Source organism: Chlamydotis macqueenii, chromosome 3 (assembly GCF_036417535.1).
Source record: "Chlamydotis macqueenii isolate bChlMac1 chromosome 3, bChlMac1.mat, whole genome shotgun sequence".
Classification (NCBI taxonomy): domain Eukaryota; kingdom Metazoa; phylum Chordata; class Aves; order Otidiformes; family Otididae; genus Chlamydotis; species Chlamydotis macqueenii.
Genome location: NC_141558.1, coordinates 79,275,811 through 79,297,683, shown reverse-complemented (window position 1 = coordinate 79,297,683; position 21,873 = coordinate 79,275,811). Strand labels below are relative to the sequence as shown.

Sequence of the window (21,873 nt, the reverse complement as noted above, 5' to 3'; positions counted from 1 at the left end):
TCCTTGCCCTCCATTAGCCCCAGTCAGCAAGAGAGCTGGCCTTCCCCCATGCCTTTAAATGATCACCCTGGTCACTATAGTGCAGTTACTTGCTCAATTTAGCAATACTCCACTGATTTAAAGACAGCTCCAGCTCCGATTTTTGTCTTGCCAAGGCCTGAAACTTGCTTAAATGGAGTCCGTGGAATCTGAAGGCTCACGGCCGTAAATCACATCATAAAAAGGTCAAAGTTCTGGTCGATTTCCAGACTAATGGTGTTTAAAACCAATAAATACTTGCCTAATACTATAAATGCAGCCATAAATTTACACTTCTACATACATACACGTAGCTTGACACAGAGTACACAAAGTCTATCAAGGTAATGGCAAGGAACAGTCCAGAGAAATGCAAGATGCTTCTACCAGTATCACAAAGGAAAAAGAATCCTTTTCTCCATCTACTGATTCTGTGAGGATTGAAGGAAATAAATGTCACGCAGTAAGCCTGATCTTGATGTCACTTACGATAGATTTACTCCAGCTTAATATGTGGGAGCTGATTTGCTGCTCTCAGTTATACAAATAAATCCCACTAGGAAACATTTGTCCTGCCCTGTAAACATTTTGAAATTTCAAAATATCTTGCTATGCTGAATCTGGGCAATTCTCAAAAGCTTTGTTTGGTAATATTTTTAATAGTTGTAAAATATTTTTACAAGTTTGCTCTGACCAATCAAAATATGCTGTTTCAATCTGGCCAAAATCTTCTTAGAAGTTCCTTACAGTGCTAGCCAGGCCCCACAGCAGCCACAGCGATTTTCCAAACGAGCATCTTCTTGTGACACGTAGAAGCACCTTTAAAAGCAACCTGCAGCATCAATGGCCAGGGCAAGAGCTATAAAAGAAAGTCAATGCTTTAAAATCTTGTTCTAAATTTTTTCCATCAAAAGTCACCTGCACTGTCCCAAAGCCAACTACAATCTATGAACATACTCATTCTCACTGTACTAGACTGAATCATATAAATAACTCCACAAGTATATAATAAACTACGTGAAACCGCCTGTGGTTTTCCCCTTTTAGCTTGTTTGAATCACCCTAAATCTGACTTTAATCAGTCCTAATGACCGTTTATTTCAGCCACAGCAGCCAAATTGCATTTTTACTACCAACTACAGCTACTTGTTGGAAATTTGCCCAGTTCTCTTTTCTAGTTATCACCTGCCGATACACCATGGGTCAACAACAAAGGCACAGTAATGTTCATCCTTGAGAGAGAACATCATGGTGCTCCTTTTCCTCTCTCCTCTTTTCCCCCGCTCTTGAGAGGAACACCGGTAGTCGTCTCTGGATTTGCTTTTAATTGCTTTGCTTACAAGTAAGCAGAAAGAGTCCAATCTTGCCAATCTCAGCAAAAAGTGGTACTGAGCAGTGTTCTGCTCTACAAACAGTTCCCATCGATTCCCAGAGAGCTTAAGGAGAACAGAATCGGATCCTAAATAGACAACAATATACTTATGTTTTTAGTATGCTTCATTTTATGTTGCTATTTCCCTCGTGCTTCAATACCTCACGATTAAACACATTTCTGACAACGAGCCACGCGAAGCCGTATGCGCAGTTGTGCTACAGAAAGCTATTTTTCGGTACGTCTGAGAAAATGACATGCTAGGCATATCCCGCGTGCCTCTGCTTTCAATCATTTCTGATGAACCCCAACTGTCTGAAAGGGCAGACAGGCCTGGCAGGACAGGGATTTGCTGTCAGACCGGGAGATAGCCCTGCTTCTCTGGTGAGTATTTCCATCCTTTGGCTGTTTCCCGCATGCAGGCTGGAAGCGAAGTCAGGCTTTGCTTCTTTTTATATGCGTCTATTGTCCTTACAGTAGAGCCATATTTAAATCGGTATGCAGGCTGTCACCGAAACACAAATAAATAAGGAGAAGAATGACATGTTCCCTCACATTTTATTCCTGTTAACATGACACAGCTGGAGCGGTTTTCCTGCCTCGTGCCCCACGTCCCAGGGCCGCTCACCGGGCCACGGCTGCAGAGCCACTCTGTGCTCACAGCCGCTTCTGCGGTGCGTGCCCGTTTACTGAAGGCAACCAGGTCAAACTGTGCCACAGATGCTTGTAAGCCACATCTGGCCCCCTCGCTCTTAAAAACAATGATGCTGATGATGGACAAGCCAGAAGGTTGTATAGGGTCACGTTTGCAGTATTTAAGCTTAAAGATAGGTGCCTACGGGGTTTGTAAAAGACACTCAGTGACTTCTTCAGTGTTCTTCAAAGAAGCTGAGGACCTAACCCATCAGCAGAAAGCATTTTGCTGTACGCTGCCAAGTTGGACCTGGGGAAGTTCAGCGAGAGCAGAACACACTGCTCCGTGAACAGGGCACACAGTGCACACGACGGTGGAGACGTGCGTGAGCAACAACCAACCGGTCACCATACAGCTCAGCAGCGGGGAGCACACACGTGCTCCCCCCGCATACTTTCAGCACCGTCTGAGTGCCAAGCAACCCGCTCCTGTATTCCTCTCTGTGCTGGGATTGCCTCGCTGCTGATGCAAAAGCTTTGTGCAAGGCGGGGTGTAAAGGAAGATTTTCTGCCCGCGCTTGCAGCCCCATGCACCTTTCCCCCTCAGCTGGCCACAAAGCAGCCTTGACGTCCCTGGGAAAGAAACACGACGCACATAAGCTCCAGATAAAGCAGGAACCCGGGCTGCAAGGACTGGGCTGCGGTGTGTTCCTGGCTGAGGCTTCGAGCGCCTTCAGCAGAGCGCTTTCAGCCTCAGCGCTGTGGCCTGCCGCAGGACGTACAGACTGCCTCCACCAATATTCCAGCAACATTGCAAAATTTCTCCTTCGCACACACACATGTGCACAAACACCGCCCCCCACCACCGCCACCTCGATTTCAATAATTCCTGGGCGGATTTACCATTTCCTAAGCAGGTTGCTATAGTGACCCTGCAGAATATTTTTTCACAACACTGTTGTACTGTAAATGTTTACATACAGCATAATCCTGCCAAATTGTCTTAAGACAAAGGAAAACACAAAGTGTCTTTGCTTTATGTCCAGCCTTCCAGCTTTTTTAGCATCAAGAACATATTTTCAACTAACAGCAGCAGCTAATTATGCTTTTCTGTGGGCTTGTTCACCCTCAGGCCTAATAATGGGTCATCTATTAGCTTTAATGAATAACAAAGCTATCGGATTTACTAGTGTTAGCTGATTTCACGCATTTCTGAGTAAATTCTGAGTTAACCGGAGGGCTGGGACTTAGCTCAAGGGACAGACACCCAGTTGGTACAAAACAATGTCACTTGACTGAAGTAATAAAAACATTGATACTGGGGCAGGACTCTACTGATGAACATCAGGAGATTTTTTTTTATAGTCTTCTTAATCTGGATAATTAATGGAACGATTTAATCATTTTTAGATAACATATGTCAGAAAAAATACATGGTTCCTGTTTTCATTTACATTCTTCTGGATTCCAGCAAGAGAGACCAACAGTAAATGGAATATAAAAGTATTTGTTCACAGTGTTGTTTTAAACAGTGTAATGTTCCTGTATCAACATTAACAGTAGTGTGATTTATGATTACAGAACACATACATAGCTATCAAATGTCCCCCGCGCCTCTACTCTGTTTCTAAGATACTAAAGCAAAGTCCAGAGCATAATATAATTTACAGCACTATAAAATCTTTTACAACTGAAGCACAGTGAAAGCTTAATATCCAAGACCTTCTGTAATATGACTATGTCATCTTGTTAAACTTTATTTATGGGAACACTAGGGCTGACAAGAGCTTTCTCCATGTCACTTCCCTACTGATTATCAATATCACCTTTCTCACTTCATGGTGTTCATAGGAGGAGGTCTTCCTTTCAAAACCATAGGTTCATATAGATAACAGATTGTTTCCTCAAAGTTTATGTTTCAGTTACGGCCTTAGATCACTTGCCCAAGATCATGATCTCTTCTTTCCTAGCACAAATTTACAACGCTCTATCCACGACAATGGGTAATTCAAAGCATTTAGACCTAAGACAAATTCTGAAGTGCTGTTACCTGAACCTTCTGTGGTTTCTTTTCCAAAAAAAAAAAAAAAAAAAAAAAACCAAACCAAACCAAGATCTTGCAATTCTTGGATCTGAATTCTCCTCTAGTTCTGCCTTCAGGATTTCAAAATAGATCATACACAAGAAAGGCCTTATTTTGTCACAACCCTTCGGATGCCAGAGGAGACTGGCATTTTTAATTCTTGTCATTTCTACTGTTTGAGAGAGTAAAAATCCCGGAGGCCAGTCACCTTGTGAGATTTCCATGATCTGGAGCAAAATCAATGCGAGCTTGCGCCTGCCCCATCTCGGCACACCAGTGTACGAATGCAAAGCTCTGTTTAAATCCAATCTGGCCTGAGAACCTAACCATCATCTCCAGTGTTATCTTAACTCAGCACTGGATTGGAAAACATCCTCCTTAAACTTTCATTATGCTGCAGAGCAAGACAGAAAAGGGTTAAAAAAATCCCACAATCCTAAAAATATTTTTTCTTTGCTTTCAGAGAGTAACACAGAATCCCCCTAGACTTCAAACAGGGTCAAAGCCGGACCTGAGGTGACAGCCTGGGAAACTATCACAGCTGTCCCTTTTCACCCCTCTCTACCCCTCTACTACCCACCAAGAGTTACACAAAATATTCAGCCTGCTCAGCCCTGGTTTTGGTGGTCAGGATGCCAGCTCAGCAGCAAACGTCCTACCAGCACAAAGGGATTGATCACTTGGACACCAGTCCCTTCCAGCACCACTGTCATCCTCTCCTGCACCTTCACTGTACCACAGGATAATTTCTCATTTCATAATCTCTGGACAGAGAATAACAAAAAATTAATTCTAGCACAGTATTACCAGGCAAATACCAGTTGAGGAAGGAATGTGGTCGGAATAAAAGCGATATGAATGGGCAGGTAGGTGTATTTACACCCTCACAATGTGACTTTTTCACACTTTTCTGGCAAGGAAAGGGAGCCTTAAAATAGAAATAAATTACAACCCCTTTTCTGTTTGGTTAAAGTAGCCTTAGAACAAACAAGAAACAGGCCTGCACATCTTAAAGGCATGGCAGCTAAGTCTGAAAACACATCTCATCTAAGTGTAATTTCCACTAAGCTATCTGATTCTTCAGGCTTGCCACTAGTTGAGAACATTTCCCTATCAAGGAATTCAATATTACACTCATGGTCTTTAATGTAGACTGGCGAAATATGTTACACAAAGCATCTATGGATTTTTAACATCTTTCCTCATGCTGTAGACTGCCTAAATCCATGAGCAGTGTCCTACAAATAAAAAGGGCTCTTTGCACAGGAGGGCGTTACTAACCATGAGCACGGGCAGCAGACTCTGCATTATATTATCCAGGACTCTATGGAATCAAACTAACACAAAAATGTGTAATTATTACAGTAGCCAAATACACATGGAGCTCTGCTCCCTATTAGTAGAAACCTGCACTGCTACATTTACTACTGCTGTCCTAAGCTTCTCTCCCTGAGATTCTCTATAAACATGCTAGCCCTCTAAAATTCAAAACTTCATCTTATCCTGATAGGGAAGTTAAATCTGGAATCAACCAGCATCACAGAAAAACTTCAGCCCTCCTGGCACTTCTTCAACAAAGGACATGTTTGTACTATTGATTGTACTGCTGAAAATAATTTTGCTGTGTTGACAGGCGTCACTCAGCACAGATTGTGATGAAAAGCTGAAAATTAGAAAGTTAAATGAACACCTGCAACAATTTTCCTGCCAATTTTACAAAAAAAATAAATATTGAATTATTCTGATAAGTGGGTCAAATTCATCCCTGGTGTCATGGCCCTTTGAGGTTAACAGCACTACAACAGGAATGAGCTTGGCTCCTGTGTCTCTTTCACAGAGCAAATGCTCCTCTGAACTCTTCAAACCCCCTGTGCCAATATTCATCTTCATTTAGAATCCATCTTTCCCTCTTTACTGAGCTTCCGCAGCAAAGCCATAATTTTCCTATCAACTTGTAGTCAATTATGTTGACAGTTTGACATGAATATTGTACGTACACAAAAATAATTTGCAAAACAGCTTTTTCAATTGTTAGACTTAACAGTCATTTCCATCACACACAATCTTTGATGTGTATTATTCCACAAGCTACCCTTCCGGGAAGAATATGCATCCCTCCACATCATAGCTGCTTGAGTAGTATTTTACATACCTGTGGTGCTGCAGAGATTTTATGAAAAAGCTACTATTATGCAGCTTCATTTTCATCCTGTCCTTTTTTTTCCCTTTTTTATTCTATTGCTAGCAGAGAGAGGAGGCACAGCTTATTTATCTCTTGCAAAGCAAGTAAGAATTTTACTCTTTCAATCTATAAGTGCTTACATAGCAAGAAATTCCTGTAAGTCCCAAGAAATTCACAGAGGGTTACGGCATCTTGATTAGATTCCCTCCAACTCATGTTTGGGCAGGTTCTGATACTCCAACCGCAGAGAAGTGTGTGGACATAATGAAAAACATTTTCTGCAGATCTGCTACAGAGAGCAATGCTCCACTGGGTTTCCTTATCCCTATTGCAGTCTGCTCACACCTGTGGATGTGCAGCTACCTCATTCAGCAAGAAGGGCTTCAGAAGGCGCCCAGGAAGCAAAAAGCAGATGATAGATTATCATATATTTCAAGGGCCATTGAGTCTCATTTTCTGCACATTTGCCCTTTCAAATCTCAAAATATAGACAAAGTCTCAGATTTCAAGTTTTGAAAAAGACCACTTTACCAGCTTTCGGTATCCGGGTCGTGTTCTGTAGGTACTCTCCACTCTTATACAGATTCAAAACTCTCTCTAGCTGAGCAGCTGTCTCATCTATTCCCCAGTGAAGTTCTCCTTTAAAAGCACAGCAAAAGAATGAGTTAAATGAGGAGCAACCAGCACGGGACGAAAACGAGGTTGCATTCAAATAAAGCCCTAAGCATGAGAGGCCAGCGGTGCCTGCTCTACGACGGCATTGTGATGCGGACATGAAGTCCATAAGTTACCACAGATTGGGTATCATATCTGACATGAGCCAGGCATGTCAAGGGCTGGCTCATCCAACTGGCAACCCCAGGTCTGTGGGCAGAAAACACTGCGGTGAGCTCCCCACAAGGGACGAACTTTAGTCAACATGGGGAACTGAAAAGGCTTTGCTTGTTAATTAGTTATAGCCCAGCATCATTAACTTCCCCGTTGAATACACACAGTACAACGTGTAAAACCCCTAGAACAACATGCCAAAAACCCTCAAATCAGATTTACAGGCACATGCAACTACTCTTGTCCCAAAGGCACTACCTTGGTAATCAGTAAAGATCTACAGTAATGTCATTTGTCTCTGGCTTGTGAGGTACAGAAGCACCACTGGTACCACTGGCAACAGGGAGGTATCCTGGTTTTATCAGTAAACTTCCCCTTGTTATAGACAGAGGCTTCTCCAGATCCCACAAGGGATTGCATTGTCATGCAGTTCACCCCAGCGCTGAGAGGTCAGGAGGAAGTATACACCTCTGTGAAGCCTAAATAATATCCCAAAATGAGATTTCTCTGGTATACAGGGCCATTCTTGCCCTCTCTGTATAGGGGGAATTTTACTCCCATCTGGTTCTATCACAGTAGCAGCATCCCCCACATCCCAAGCGTGACAGTCAGGCTAAAAAAGGAAATACTTGGCATCACCACATTTATTGCAATTACCTGTTGCATTGACGATCTTATCCAGTAACGGTCGCAGTGAGGATGGCGCACTGTGTGGCAGAAGATATGTGAAAAAAAACCTGCAATGGAAAAGTAACCCATACTGAAATTTTTTTTTAAAGAGTTTACAAATGTCTGGTAACTACTAAACAAAATAAGAATTAAAATTCCTATTGCTTATAATCCAGTGACCTATTCAGGAAATATAATCATATTCTATAGTCAAATAAATATAAAGCTGAGACTATTCACTCAGCTGTCTGGCATGCCTAGACCACGCTGCTATACACAAGGCTGCCTTGTAACTATGTGTAAATGTGCCATTAATACAGAAATTTGCAGTGAAGCCCCATAGATTGTGACTATTTCCAAAGCTGTCTGTAACAAACTAAAAGGATGCCATCAATCCCAGAAGTCTTGGGTTGGTTTTTTTTTTTAAACCTTGAAAGTGCATAAATCAAATTTCTGCTCATTTTAAATAACTGACTACTATTTTCTTTTCTACAATTTTCTTAGATTTTCAAATGAATTGTCAGGAGAAAGATGTCTTCTATTGTTTTAATGCCACTACAATTCAGAATGACTTCTCTGTTCTCATCATTTGTCTAAATTCAAGATACGTTCATGTAGATATTCATCGATGGATGCATATTCTCCATTTTAATGTTTTTAATTACAAAAGAAAAAACAATAAGCTTTTACCATCCCTTGAAATACACTTAATTTTCGCATTGTTCCTTTACATTTCTATTACTCTGCCAATATTACCATCCACTGCAAACTCAGTGTCATAGCAACCTGAGGTGGAGATAGACAGTTCAGGATCTGACAATATAAACAAAACCATCAGACACAAATATTAGGTAATGAGCAGAATAGGAAAACAATTGGGAAATCGCTCTGCTTTACATCTAATCTGCAGAGTAAATGTTTTTTCATGTACAGAGGCCACATTGTCAAAGAGAAACCTCCAGGGATCCATGCACAGGAGGGAGACTAGCAGACGTCTTACATAAGCATAAATTAAAAAATTAAGTTACTGCTAGCAAAAATTGCTCATAAACACAGGTATTACTGAGCTGACATATTCCACTTACACAATGAATATTTCTTTGAGATTTTAACTCCCTTCTTCATCCCTCACCAAAATTAGTATTTACATTATTTATTATATATTTATATTAATTATAAATAAACCGTATTTATAATATTTATATACTTAATATATTTAAATATATTTATTAAGATGGATTATCCCCAGGTAGGTTTTCTTAGCAATGAGCACAAAACAGCCAATATAAATATACACATAACTCTAAAGAGCAGTATAGCGTTTGTAATGAATAATTTGTCTGGTAAATCTAACTTATTTCTCTGTTTAGAGATTACCCACAGGCAGAGTCTGACTGATTGTGAACAGTTCTTCGCAAAAATTCAGTAGCTGCAATTTACTTTGCTAAACGCTGGAGTCATGGAGGTTAGTGTTTTTCCGTGGCTATAGAAATATACAACTTGCAAACGCCCACATCTGATATTCTGACACGGGGAGATGCTGACGCCTACACAGCTTAATCGCAGGAACATTTATTATTCATCGACTGCAGGGCCAGTGGCATCCCTTGTGATCTACATAACACAGATTGTCAGATCCTTTCACATTTGTTCCTACAGTCTTTTTCTCCTTTTTTTTTTCTTTTTGAGAACTATCTGATCTTAATTTAAGAATTGTCAGTGACGGAGAATTCATCTCAGCCATTGGTTAATAGTTAAAAATATTAACCATCCTTACTTTTAAAACTGTCCAGTGCTTTGAAAGCTGTTCCTCCAAACATTTGGAGGAAAACACATAAAGACACATTTGTGACAGAAGGTAATCATCTGAACATTAAGGTGAGCCAGTTCTTGCATAGTTGAGGGGTTTTTTTCCAAAATGTTTTCTCTCCTTTAATTATTTACCTCATAAAGAATCCAGCTAGATTGCTTAATTACACTTTCAAGGCTAGGGCCTGCTATATTTTAAAATTACAAGGGGTTTATGCACTGTTTGACATACTCCTGCTTTTGACTTCTACCTAACAGCCCCAGCAGCCCTTTCCTGAGGGCAACTCTAACCCTACCGCAACAGAGCGCATCCATGAAAACATGAAAATTGAGTAGCCTCTACGCAATGAACTGAAGATTTAGCCTTCCAGAGAAGTGCACAGTTTGTTGCCAATGCCCTAGCACGGGTGGTCGCAGCCTACTGTAGCATGAATCTGCTGCTGAACAAAAACCCACTGTCTCTATCAAATTAAGCAAAAGCAGGGGCTGAAAACACCGGGGCCCTGTGCGTGTGCTACACACTGGTGCGCAGTTCAAAGCCAATATTAAGAACTGTAATAGAAAAAGACTGCTTCCTTCAGCAAGACCAGCAACCTGCCGCAGGCCCACCACACCGCAGACATACCCCCACTTACGACCGAGACGGATGGGTGCCTATTAAAGGTTTCTTAGCCAGCCCAGTAAAACGGTCTTAACCAAAAGCTAGCAAGCTAAGCAGGATCTTTAAGCCGAGTAAATGGAAATGGAAAATTTTGCAGGACACGCTAAAAACCGCACTGCACGACTGCAGATGGCTGTCATGTGGTGCAGCCCATTTCAATGTGGTCAGCTAATGCAACACACATGCTGGTGAGTGCCCTGGGACTAAAGCAGAAGACTCTCTCTGGAGCAGCCTCTCCTCGCTGTGGTCTGGCAGGCAGTGAATGGCACGATACTTGAAAGGGAAGTTGAAGAAATGAGCACACCATTATGGCATCGCTTTAAGATCCTCCATTCTCCTATCTGGATCAGAACAAGGTGATCGCCTGCACCAGCAGCACCCGTCAGCCGGAGTGGCAGTGGCAGGAGGAGTGCGGCACCAAGCATCGACTACCAGCTCCCCGGAAAGCAGCGACACTTACTCTTGGCTAATGGTTCTGAGACAATACGTACTCGTTGATGTGAATAACTATAGAGGATGCTGGAGACTTCTGGCCCACTCTTAATTATCTTTTACCTTCTCCGACCACATACCTGTAGGCGTTGTAGAGATTCCTTTTTTCATTCATGTTCTGACACCGTCCCTCAACCGAACAGGGCAGGGTGAAGTTTCTTGCAGGGAATTCCATAAAGCAGTCACTGTTACTGGTGCAAGAGCTCTCCTCAATGCTGGCATCATCCAGATCCGTCACCTTCAGCTCCCCATCCACAATCACAAACTGCCGAGGGCGAAAATCCAATAACGTCACGGAGCCGAGAGGAGAGTGAGCCAAATAATGCAGAAGGCGAACTAAGCTGAGACATATCTGAAATGCAAAAACGTGGGTACCTTGTATTATTTTCTCAGTGCAAAGTATATAAATGGAACCACTTTAGCTGAAGATATATTCATAAATATATGACTTAATATAAGCATTGTAACTTATCCTCAAAACTGAATGTTGCAATTAAGGTGTTTCTCAAAGGATTAACATCGTTGATCGTAAAACCCTTAGAGGCTTGAAACAAAAATAAGCTTCTTCACCAGTGCTTTACCACACTATTCTTGAAGCACAGCTCATTGTTGCTATTCTTTCTTTTAATAGAAATAAAAGCATTAACTTTTAATAACACATTACGCACAGACCTTGACCATGCAGCCTGATTCTGTCCTTTTACAAACTCCAGGTCTGGAAGTTTTGGCCAGACCGCCCTGTGCCCACGCCTGGAACTCCAACTGCAGACGGTGTCTGTATCGCCTCCGTACTGATCCTGCCTTTTGACTGCTTTTATAATTTTTTTCCACTGGTTCCTCGTATGTTTGCCTTTTTCCAGGAGAGAAGGAAGGAAATTCCCAGAAAGAGGAGCTCCACAGCTCCTCTGGAACTCTTCACTGTGCCTCAGGGTAAGCGTATATATGTCCGTCTGCCTTGGTGGGTCTACCTTGGTGGACCTACCTGTGCCACTGTGGGGCTGGAGTGGGAGCTCTGTGCTGACATTGCACTTTTCAACTGCAGGTTAGAAACTTGAATAACTACTACTAGGCAGCAAATTCCATGAACGTTGAACTCAGCCCCCTTACCAAAGTACTGTTTTCAGTTCATGCATTCCTTTAGAGTCCACTATGTAATGTATTATTGCACACGTAACATTAATATGAACACAGTTAAATACTGGAATTTTTATTCTATGTATTAAATTAATAACAGGTCTTATTCAGTCTAGCAAGTTTTTTATTGTTTATATATAATCTTTGTTTTCTGTCAAAATACACTGTTAAGGCCATGTGCATTGAAGCAGTCAAATCCCAATTCAATCTCGGGGCATAAACAGTATACCCTGAGAGCGCCTAAATGCGTCCCTCCTGAGAAAGCTGAGCATGTTGAAAGTTATCCCTCACAGACCCTTCACCTGTGGGACACTAGGACTATCTCACACTTCTAGCACCATTCTCCTGCTTGATCAGACTAGAACATTTCTACCCTGCTTACAGGATACCACAGTCCACGTGGAGATGCCTGCAGACATGGGTGAACACAGGCCTGGTTATGGGACGCCAGACGTGACCACCCTTGCCTCCCTCTGGAAGGACACAGGATTCATGTACGTGCCATTCCACAATATGCTGCACATAAAAGGCATACCCAGCCCATAATACACGTATCTTCGAGTGTCAACAAACCCAGAATTTAGCTTGAATAAAAACACAGGTTGTCATCTGAAACTACCACCTTTTCTGAAAAGCCAAAAAGCCCCTGCTCCTGCACCAGCAGCCTCTGCGAGCAGGCTGAGCCCCGACGGGCTGCTGCCCCGCGTACCTGCTGCCAGGCTGCGACTGCAATGCCCCTGTACCACAAGCTTTAAGTACACAGGTGAAGGCTTTGCTCAGCATCACACATTGCTGCTGAGAGCAGAGGTGCTGATCTGGGGAGCAAGCTTACCACCGGGTCCTTCGATACAAGGGAATTCTTTGTAGGAATAAGGTCAAATATTTATGCAGCCATTTGCAGGACTGGACCACAAACAAGTCTCACGTACCAAGAAGACATGATTTTATTTCCTCCTTCTCTGCATTGGTTGGGTCCTAGACAAGCTAATGAGCCTGACATTATCTAAGACTTCACTACAGCGGTCACAGGAATGTTTCATCTGTAATTCCACCTCTGTGAACCAGCTCAGCACCTTCATCTAATTCTCCTTCATCTCCTTTTGCAATTGCTTGCTCAGAAATACCCATGCTGGATGGAAATGTCCCTGTTTATTACCCATAACTTAACATCTCTCTCTTGGTCATTTGCTTTGTACATGGTTGCTGTCACAGTCTGTTATTTGCATTCCCTGGATGAGATGAGACAAAGACAGATCCTGTATTTCGGGAGCCAGGACAAATATCTCCATTGCTTATTAAGCCCGTACTTCTTTCAGGCAAAGGGAGCTGGAGGTTAGCGCACAGGGAACACACTTGCTCCATCTATATTAGTAAAATAAACTCTGCCAGGGAACATTCCTGGGCACAGAAGCTCAATCCCACATGCACGGTCTCTGGCTCGGGTCTGACCGGGACAAAGGCTGTTCTCCCGCACACACCCCAGACGCCATCCAGCAGGCAGTGCGGCCCGGGGACCATTTCTGATGGGCATCCCGCGTGCAGCCACTCGGCCTTCAGAGAGTGACATAATTCCACAGGACAGACGTGGGCCGCACCTCGCTGGTTCGTCTCCAAGATCAGTCAGGCGCACTTTTAGTTTTCTGGTACAGATGTAGCCATGCAATCCAAAGTGTTTTAGATGAAGATTGCTGCTGCCTTGCAAGGTCTTAGGGAGTTAACCTCAGCTGACGACATGTCCCAATATACACTGAGCAAGACAGCCCTGTTTTGATCAAAGCGTTGCTGCAGTCTGGCTTCATTTTGGACAAATTAAGTGTGACCTTCGTGCTCCTGGTAAATTGCCAACGTGGTGGACAACCCGAGTTTGAGGTTTGTGTACATTTATTTCACTCTTCCCCCACTAAAAGACGAACAGAGCAGGAAGCAGTAGAAAACAATTCTAAAACCAACCTATGATAAGGATCAGGAGAGAAATGTAACATCCTTCTATTGTTTAAATCCCAGTTGCAGAGCACAACGCTCAATGCCAAAAACCCTGGGCCTCGAGCGTTAACAAGTAAGAAATGTTTGAAGATATCATGCAAAAAGCATAACTGGATAAAATTAGATAGCATCAACAGAGGGAATCGCACGATATCTTGAACACTGCAGAAAGGCAGTGATAAATGTTCTTTCTCAACCCAAGATGTAATCATACGCAAAGCAAATGAAATAAATGTGAGTCGCACTGCACAGCACACAACCCCTGCTTCATGCTTGATGTTATTTTGTATTCATTGTTCTCTCAAAAGTCCTTTTAAAACAGTTGTTACTCACTCGAAATCTGTCCTCCCAGGAAGTCTGTAAAAGCTGAATCATCTCTAAAGGCGAGCCTAGTTCAGTGATGGTCGTCAGCGTGTCTGGGATGTCATTGCTATCTTGGTAACAGTAGCCATAGAGCTGAAAAAAATCACAACCAGGCAATATCAGCGTAACGTACCTTAGCATGCTTTTAAGTTTCTCTGTGGATGAGGCGCAAAGCAAGCATTCCTTACAAAGCTCTGAGCTCTACACACTGTGTTGCCGTGAAGTCGCCCCCCCCAAGCTTTTGTTGCCCTCTCGTTTGCAGAACGCTCTCTTGAAACTCCCAAATTAGCTAGCGGAGTCTTTTCTAGGCATCGTACAGCACAAGGCCAGTGAAGTGTCCCCTGCATACCCCTCTGTACAGGGCCAATGAACATTTAAGGGAAAAAAATAAACTAAAATATCCATGAATGCAGAAACAGAATTCTATCGGAGGAAAATTAGTTCAGCCTATGCAATACCCAGCTAAATAAAACTGATTTTCTGCTTAAAAGACATTGTAAAACAGCTTTTAATGACATTTGCCATAGGACTACTGTTTGTGCATTGAGTGGCAACATGTATTTCAATAACATGGGAGCCTGAAAAGCAACTGAAGGGCCAAAACTTATCTTCTCCCAGCCAGAAATTGCCTCTCACTATACTTGGACTTCTGTGTGCAGCATTGTTAAAGAAGGCTAAATACTCCAAAATGCTATCTGTCAGTAGCTTCTTCAGCTTAAAAGCTTTTAGATGGCAAATTCGGCCATGCTCCAGCTCCCTCTTGTATTCGCTTTCCAAGGACATCTGAATGATAAATTTTCACTTGCAAAAATAATTGCACAAGAAGAATATTTAAAGACCGTGGAGAAAGACGTCTTGCTTTATATGGAGTGGGACAACATCTGACAGGGCTGGGGGACAGGCTTGTACAAACTCCCTGCCAAGCCCTGGCAGAGAGGCAGTTAAATGAGCCTGATAAGGATCTGATTGCAACTTTCCAGCCAGAACAGCATGCACATGAAATAAAATTAAATGTAATCTCTGCCCCCAGTCAAATAAACCACACAGTAAAAGGGTCTGTGTGAAAACGCGGCGCTACAAAACACCCTGCTGCTATTCTTCTACTGCTTTGCCCTGGGTAATTTGACTTTTCAAGCCTCTCTTAGTTTTCAAAAGCTCGGGGAAGCTGAGAAGGGGGTCTCCTCGGAGCTGAGGGGGCTCAGAGACGGCCTGGCAGAAGCAGCCGGGCTCATGCAGAGCAGAAGGGGGAGCGACCCTAATCCACCAGGAAAGCGGACAGCCAGGCTGCCCGGTGCCATGGATGGAGGGAGCCGGGTGAGGCCGCACGCAACCGCCGCGAGCAGATGCCAGTACCAAGCACGTTCTTACGCCTTGTGACCCTCCCCAACAGAAAAGCAAAGACCAGGCTAAAGTCAGCAAACACAGGATTTGTTATGAACCGTTCTGCTAGCGCTGACCATAGCTGTCTACATTTAACGGAAAAAAGGGTGCCAAAAAATGTAACAGAAGTAAACAGTTTTTCTTTTTGGTGCAAAAACGGCACTGTATTTCAAAACAGCTGCTTAAACATGGACATTAACCTAAACAAAAAAAGAGCTAGAAGATTTTATTTTAAAATATGCCAAAAAGATTTTGGCATCCGTGCACGACAGAAGATTTGTGATAGATGCCAATACGAATGTTTGCAATAGGAAAAGAGACCTTTCTCTTTCCTGCCACAAGCATGACAAATATTGTAATAGCAATCATTCCTCAACCTAGAGCTGTTCAGACAGGACCTGGGTTTGTTCCTTAGCATCTGTGACACCGTTTTAGTGCAGCTTATTTACAGGAGCTAGACCTTCGACTGCTGCAAACTATCTCAGAGGATCACATCAGCACAATTCTGTCTAAGCCTTCTGAACTAATAAAAAATGAAATTAAACCAAAATATTTCATACAACATCTATCTTTTCTTAGAGATGAGCGTGGTTCTGCAATTCTTACTGCGTACTGCACGTCTCTCTCGTGTGAGGGCAGACTAAAGCGGCAGGATGAAGCCTGGAAGGTTTGAAAGCCCTCACTTCTGAGTGGCAAAATCTAACATCTGCTTCTGTATCATCTGCAGATTTCAGTGCTTGTCTTTAGCACAGTAACACTATCCATTGGGGAAAAAAAGCCATAAGGGAAATGAGCAAGCAAAACAGACTGGGAAATGACAGTATCTTAATAAACGATGGGTCACAGTAACACTGAATACAAAAAAAGATATCAGCCTCCATTAGAAACTCTCAACGTTTGTGAAAGCCATTCCAGGAACAGAAATAGGGAAGATAAACAACAATTATGCACTCCTTTGATTCTAAAAACGTAATACATACACACCTGTACACACAAAATACTGATAAATTAGTCTTATTATATGATCACATAAGTAGAAATGAATTACGGTATCTGTTTGTATCTATTTGATCTCAATCCATGAATGTCAATAGTAATAATAATGATTTAGATTTGTTCTCAGAGAGCTGAAACTTTGCTCACACATAATTCTTTCATTTTAGTATCCAATTTGTACCTTGGCAAAAGTCTTCACTGCCCAAGTATCTGAGTACTCAGTGTAAATTTTACTATATTAATGCCCATTTAATCACTCCAGTCATTGTGGAAGTTTAAATTACCTGAGTTAGTTCTAGGTTCATATTAAATTGCTCTTTATTCTCACAAGAAAATTTTCTTGCACGAGTACTGCTGAACTGAATCAAAAGCTGAAAAACACAGTATGAGCAAGTTAGTATAGATCTAACTCAAAAATGTATATAATCTAACCTGAGCTCTTTATTGCTCTTACTTAAGTGAAAGCTCTCCAGATGCAGCGTTATTACATAATTATATAGAGTTATAAAAGCACAGAAGTCTGAGATATAAAGGATTTATTGGGCCGCATTTATACTTTTCTAAATGAACTCCTGAAACTAAATGCAAAAATGCACATGTAATTACATGGCCATATTTGTATGTGCAATTACCATGATTACAAACTGGGCATGTCCCAACAGCCAGTTAAGCATCTAAAATGGTTACATTCATCCCCTCCTGATGAACCACCACCCAGCAGCACACAGATGTTACAAAATACAGAATATATACAGATGGAAAATATTCCCAGACAGCAATTCTTAGGCTTTTCATTTAAGAAGCTGACTTATTAAGACACAGAAACAACAAGTACAGAGGTACTACCCAAAACACTTTTTTTTTGTTTTTTATTCCTTGTTGGTTTTGTCCAATCCATTTTAAGGTCTGAAATGAGACAAAATGGTTTGTATTCCCAGCCGGTGAAGTAAGATAGCTGGATGCATACAATAACAAGAAAAATAACCATGCGGGGAAATTGAATATAGCTGGAAGCAAAAGATGAGCCAAAATATCTGCTCTATCTGAAATTCTATTAGGTCAGACATCATTCTCAGCGTCGCAAAGCTACACTTTAGATACAGTCAAGAGTGATGGTTTTCATACGCCTTTTCAGCATGGTTCCAATTAAATGTATGGAAAGAAATACAACCCCACATCTTTTTGCTATCTATCTCGAGTCACTGCATTTAAATGCCACCCCAATAGATTTTTGCGTAGAATCTAATAGCAAACAGTCACAATATTGGGATGCCTTTCTGTCTGTTTAGAAAAACGTATGCCAAATACGAAATGTTGACCTGTTCTCACATCGTGTGCCGTAATTCATTTTGAGTAGCCCTGTTTACCGAATCCATCCCTCACTGCTTCAGTATTCTCAGCCATAAAGGGCTCAGTCGTGCATTAGTCTTCAGGCACCCCAAGCTCCCACTAACTTCAACAGTTTTTAGGCACGCCGGGCACACAGGGTCAGCCCCTGCCAAAGTTACCTTGCTTTGTAGGAGCCCATGTCCCTACAGCCGGTCCGTTCACCTCCCTTTACCACAAATTATGGGGACAGAGGTGCCCCTTTCAGAGGAGCTGGGGCAGGGGGGCTGGGCGAAAGCAGAGGTCAGCCACGACACAAAAGCTGACAAGCTTACCGAATAAAAACACAAAATAAAGGAGCTTATTAAGCTGCCATCAGCAGGGTAAGTCTGTGCAAACAACGGGTCCTCATGCACTGGCGTAGGCACCCCAGCTGGACTTAAAAAAAAAAAAAAAAAAAAAATGTCAAGCCGGAACCTCCACTCAAGCATTACACTTCATTTACAGAGGCGGACCCGCGGGACTGGCCACCTTCCCCAGCCGGGGCTCCGCCAGCAGAATCCCTGCCCCGGCGCCTGGGGGGCAAAGATCCCTAAATTTCTCTAAAAACTACAACACACTGTGAATCTTTTTCTTGGCCTTGCTAGGTTTTACCCTTAATGCTCAAGATTTTTAGATTTTTCTCCACTCCCACAAAAGCTGGGAATTTCCCCAGGAAGTTTCTTTAATGAATGTGAGCTTTCCATGACTCCAGGAACAGGAACTTCAAGAACACTATTTCCAGCTGCAATATAAGTGACACGCTCAACTGCATTACATCAGAAGTAATTTTTAGAAATTTAATATTCTTTCAATTTGGATTTGTTCAAACTAACTACAGTAAGGCCTAACTTCCACCTACAATAGAAAAGTTAAATTTAAAAAAAACATCACTTTTACGAAGAGCAGCAGTAGTCAATACTTGCCACAGCATTTAATTTCAAAAATACATGGACATGGGGTTACCTAATGAAAACTGGCTGTGTCAAGATTGTATTTTCTAGTGACTTGGTGCCCAGGGGAAATAAAAAGCTCCCACAGACACTGCTAACCATCTGATGAGCCATTTGTATGAGCTGCTGCATGTCAAAACCAGAACAGCACATTTTAGTGTGTTTAGTTTTTAAAACATTGCCACTTTCTTGCTATCAAAGTGAATGTACTATTTTTTATGCAACCAATCCTTGGATTCACCTTTCATTCCTGGAGCAGTCCCTACGAGAGCAGGAACATACAGCACTGCCTGATACAGCTGTGATTTACCGATGTTTATGTCACTCTAAGATCTAGTCGCCCCTCAGGTTTTAAATATTTACCTTCATTGCTGACGGTATATACATATATAAATACACACACAAGCACATACATGTATATATTTGTGTATATATGACATATGTATGTGTGTTTCCGTATATAATATATACACATATTTGTGTCTATATTTTAATATGTTCTTATATATATAAATATATACCAATTTTTTTTTATATTGCTACAGCTTCTCAGCTGCAAAGCGTCTGCAACCTGTAACGTGCATCTCCCTGGAAAAAGGATGGGTTCCCTGAAAGTCCTAAACTTAATAAAGATCAATCCAATGTCAGCCCTCCTGCTACAGGACATAGAGAGATGATGTACGAGAAATGAATTTATTTTCTCCACTGAAATCTAACAACTGAGCCCTGCCAAGTGCCGACGCCCAAGTACTTTCATACGGGGCGGCCCCAGCACTACGCAGAACCTTTTAAGAGCAGGGCCAAAACTGTGTGCTGACAGCTGTGAGGCAGGGTTTCTTCTGCTGCCGGATACTGGAACCGAGAGCAAGTAGTGGGTAATTCAAATATCAAACTCTAAATTCGCAGCTCTGCCTAGGCTTTTATTTATAAATGCATTATTACGATTAGCACTAAACTCCAGAAGAGCTAGAAGGTACAAGAGTGGCATACTTGTCACTGTTACTAAACATGGAGGCTCATTGATAGAAAAATGGGAACGTATTATTTAGAAACACAAACGTATGTATACCTAACCATATCTGTCGGTTTATCCACAGAGGTCCACAGATATCTCCATATATTTTATATCTATGTGTGTGTATACATATCCATATATACCTGCTGTTCTGACACATATTACAGTGGCTATAATCTTATGGTTTAGTAATGTTATCTGCCTTTTACTCTCCCTGCTTTCCTTACACTCTGAAGTGGAAAATTCTTCTACTAAAAACATTTACAGTGCTTTGAATTTGTACTGCACTGCACAAGCTCAAGGCCCAGCCCTGCAAATACTTAGTTACACAAGTAGCCTACTCTCATAAAGCCTTCCAGTGAGGACAAATAGATCACTCATACAACCATGATTTCAATGGAAATGGGCTGATATCACTGGAGGCCAGCTCATTATCTTGTAAATAGCCAAACCAGAAGCCCCCCTGACCTCTATCCACAGGACTGCATTCAGCTCCACTGCACTGCCAGATTAACCCTTCGTTATGATGTGATTTTGCATTACCAAACTATCAAAATAACCTCCGTGCACTGCATGTTTGGAAGAGCTTGACTTGGATTCATTAGACCCATCTGTGTAGTTTCTCTTTCTTAGGTATCTGAGCCATATCACTGTGTATTTTTTCATGGTGAGCTTTAAAATAAGCTTGGAATCTAGCTGCAGCCACATAGACCAAGAAAAAAGCAGCTCTTTCCAAACTATGTTGTTCCAAATTTGGCCTAAAACAATATAAAACATCCATGTTTGGTGTCTACTACCTAAACCGAGTGTTTCAGCTGAGTGTGACAAAAAATAACAACTCCTTTAAAATTAGTCTAGAGTCAATATTAGTATTAGCATAGTGCCTGTGAGAACTTGTTCTTGTCAAGTTTTTCATGGCCACCACAAAAATGAAAAATTGCAACGGGAGTCAGATGCCAAGAAGGCACCGATCTGAACCATCAGGTGACTGTGTTGGCACAAAAATCCATGAAAAAGATCTTTTAAAAAAACCCAGCTTGTATATCTGACGTGGACAACTTCATAACCCAGGGCTGCAACACCTCACAGGGCAGGCCAGCTCACGTCTGCGTTCACTCTGCAGCCTACTGCTCCCTGCGTCTGTGCAGCGTGCAGAGGGCCAGAGGAGCAGAGCTCTGCCAGCCCTGGTGTGCTCTTCCAGGGGCCATCTCCTGCCTCCTTGGCCAGCCACCACAGCCCTGTCAGCCTTTCCCTAAATACAGCTGCAATGAGAAGACAGAGCATGTACAAAAGGCCACAAGGATCCCTTGCAAGGATAGGATAGGATAGGATAGGATAGGATAGGATAGGATAGGATAGGATAGGATAGGATGATAGGATATTTCAGTTGGAAGGGGCCTACAACAATAATCTAGTCCAACTTCCTGACCACTTCAGGGTTGACCAAAAAGTTCAAAACATGTTATTAGGGGCATTGTCCAAATGTCTCCTAAACACCAACAGCCCTGGGGCACTGACCACCTCTCTAGGAAGCCTGTTCCAGTGTTTGACCACCCTCTTGGTAAAGAAATGCCTCCTAATATCAAGGTTGAACCCCCCCTGGTACAGCTTTGAACCATTCCCACAAGCCCTATCACTGGATACCAGGGAGAAGAGGTTTAACTAGCTACCCTACACTTGGGGGGCATGGGGAGTGAAAGAAGAAGCTCTAAAAACCATGCGCTTTCCCTTGCAATTCTGCCCTGGTCATAACCAATTTCCAGGCCAAGACACTGATGGGGTGGAGTGGCCTTACTCGTTCATTGTCACTTCTACGAAAAAAAAAAAGGGAGAACTTGGCAAGGGAGAACTTGATTGTACCCGCAGCATCCCATGGTGACCACTGATCTCCCCAAGCCGCTGCACAGAAGAAGCAGTGCTGGGCTCCCCTGAAGGAA

General features: G+C 42.3%; 1 protein-coding gene across 1 annotated transcript in view; it reads right to left on the bottom strand.

Moving 5' to 3' along the window:
• PKDCC (protein kinase domain containing, cytoplasmic) overlaps positions 1-21,873 on the bottom strand; it is a 36,248-nt gene that overhangs the window by 7,547 nt on the left and 6,828 nt on the right. Inside the window, exons 2-5 of the mRNA XM_086744440.1 lie at positions 14,198-14,320; positions 10,828-11,099; positions 7,774-7,853; positions 6,820-6,927 (exon numbers count right to left, since the gene is read on the bottom strand). Coding sequence (XP_086600566.1) covers positions 6,820-6,927; positions 7,774-7,853; positions 10,828-11,099; positions 14,198-14,320 — 583 coding nt within the window. The remainder of the gene's footprint in view (positions 1-6,819; positions 6,928-7,773; positions 7,854-10,827; positions 11,100-14,197; positions 14,321-21,873) is intronic.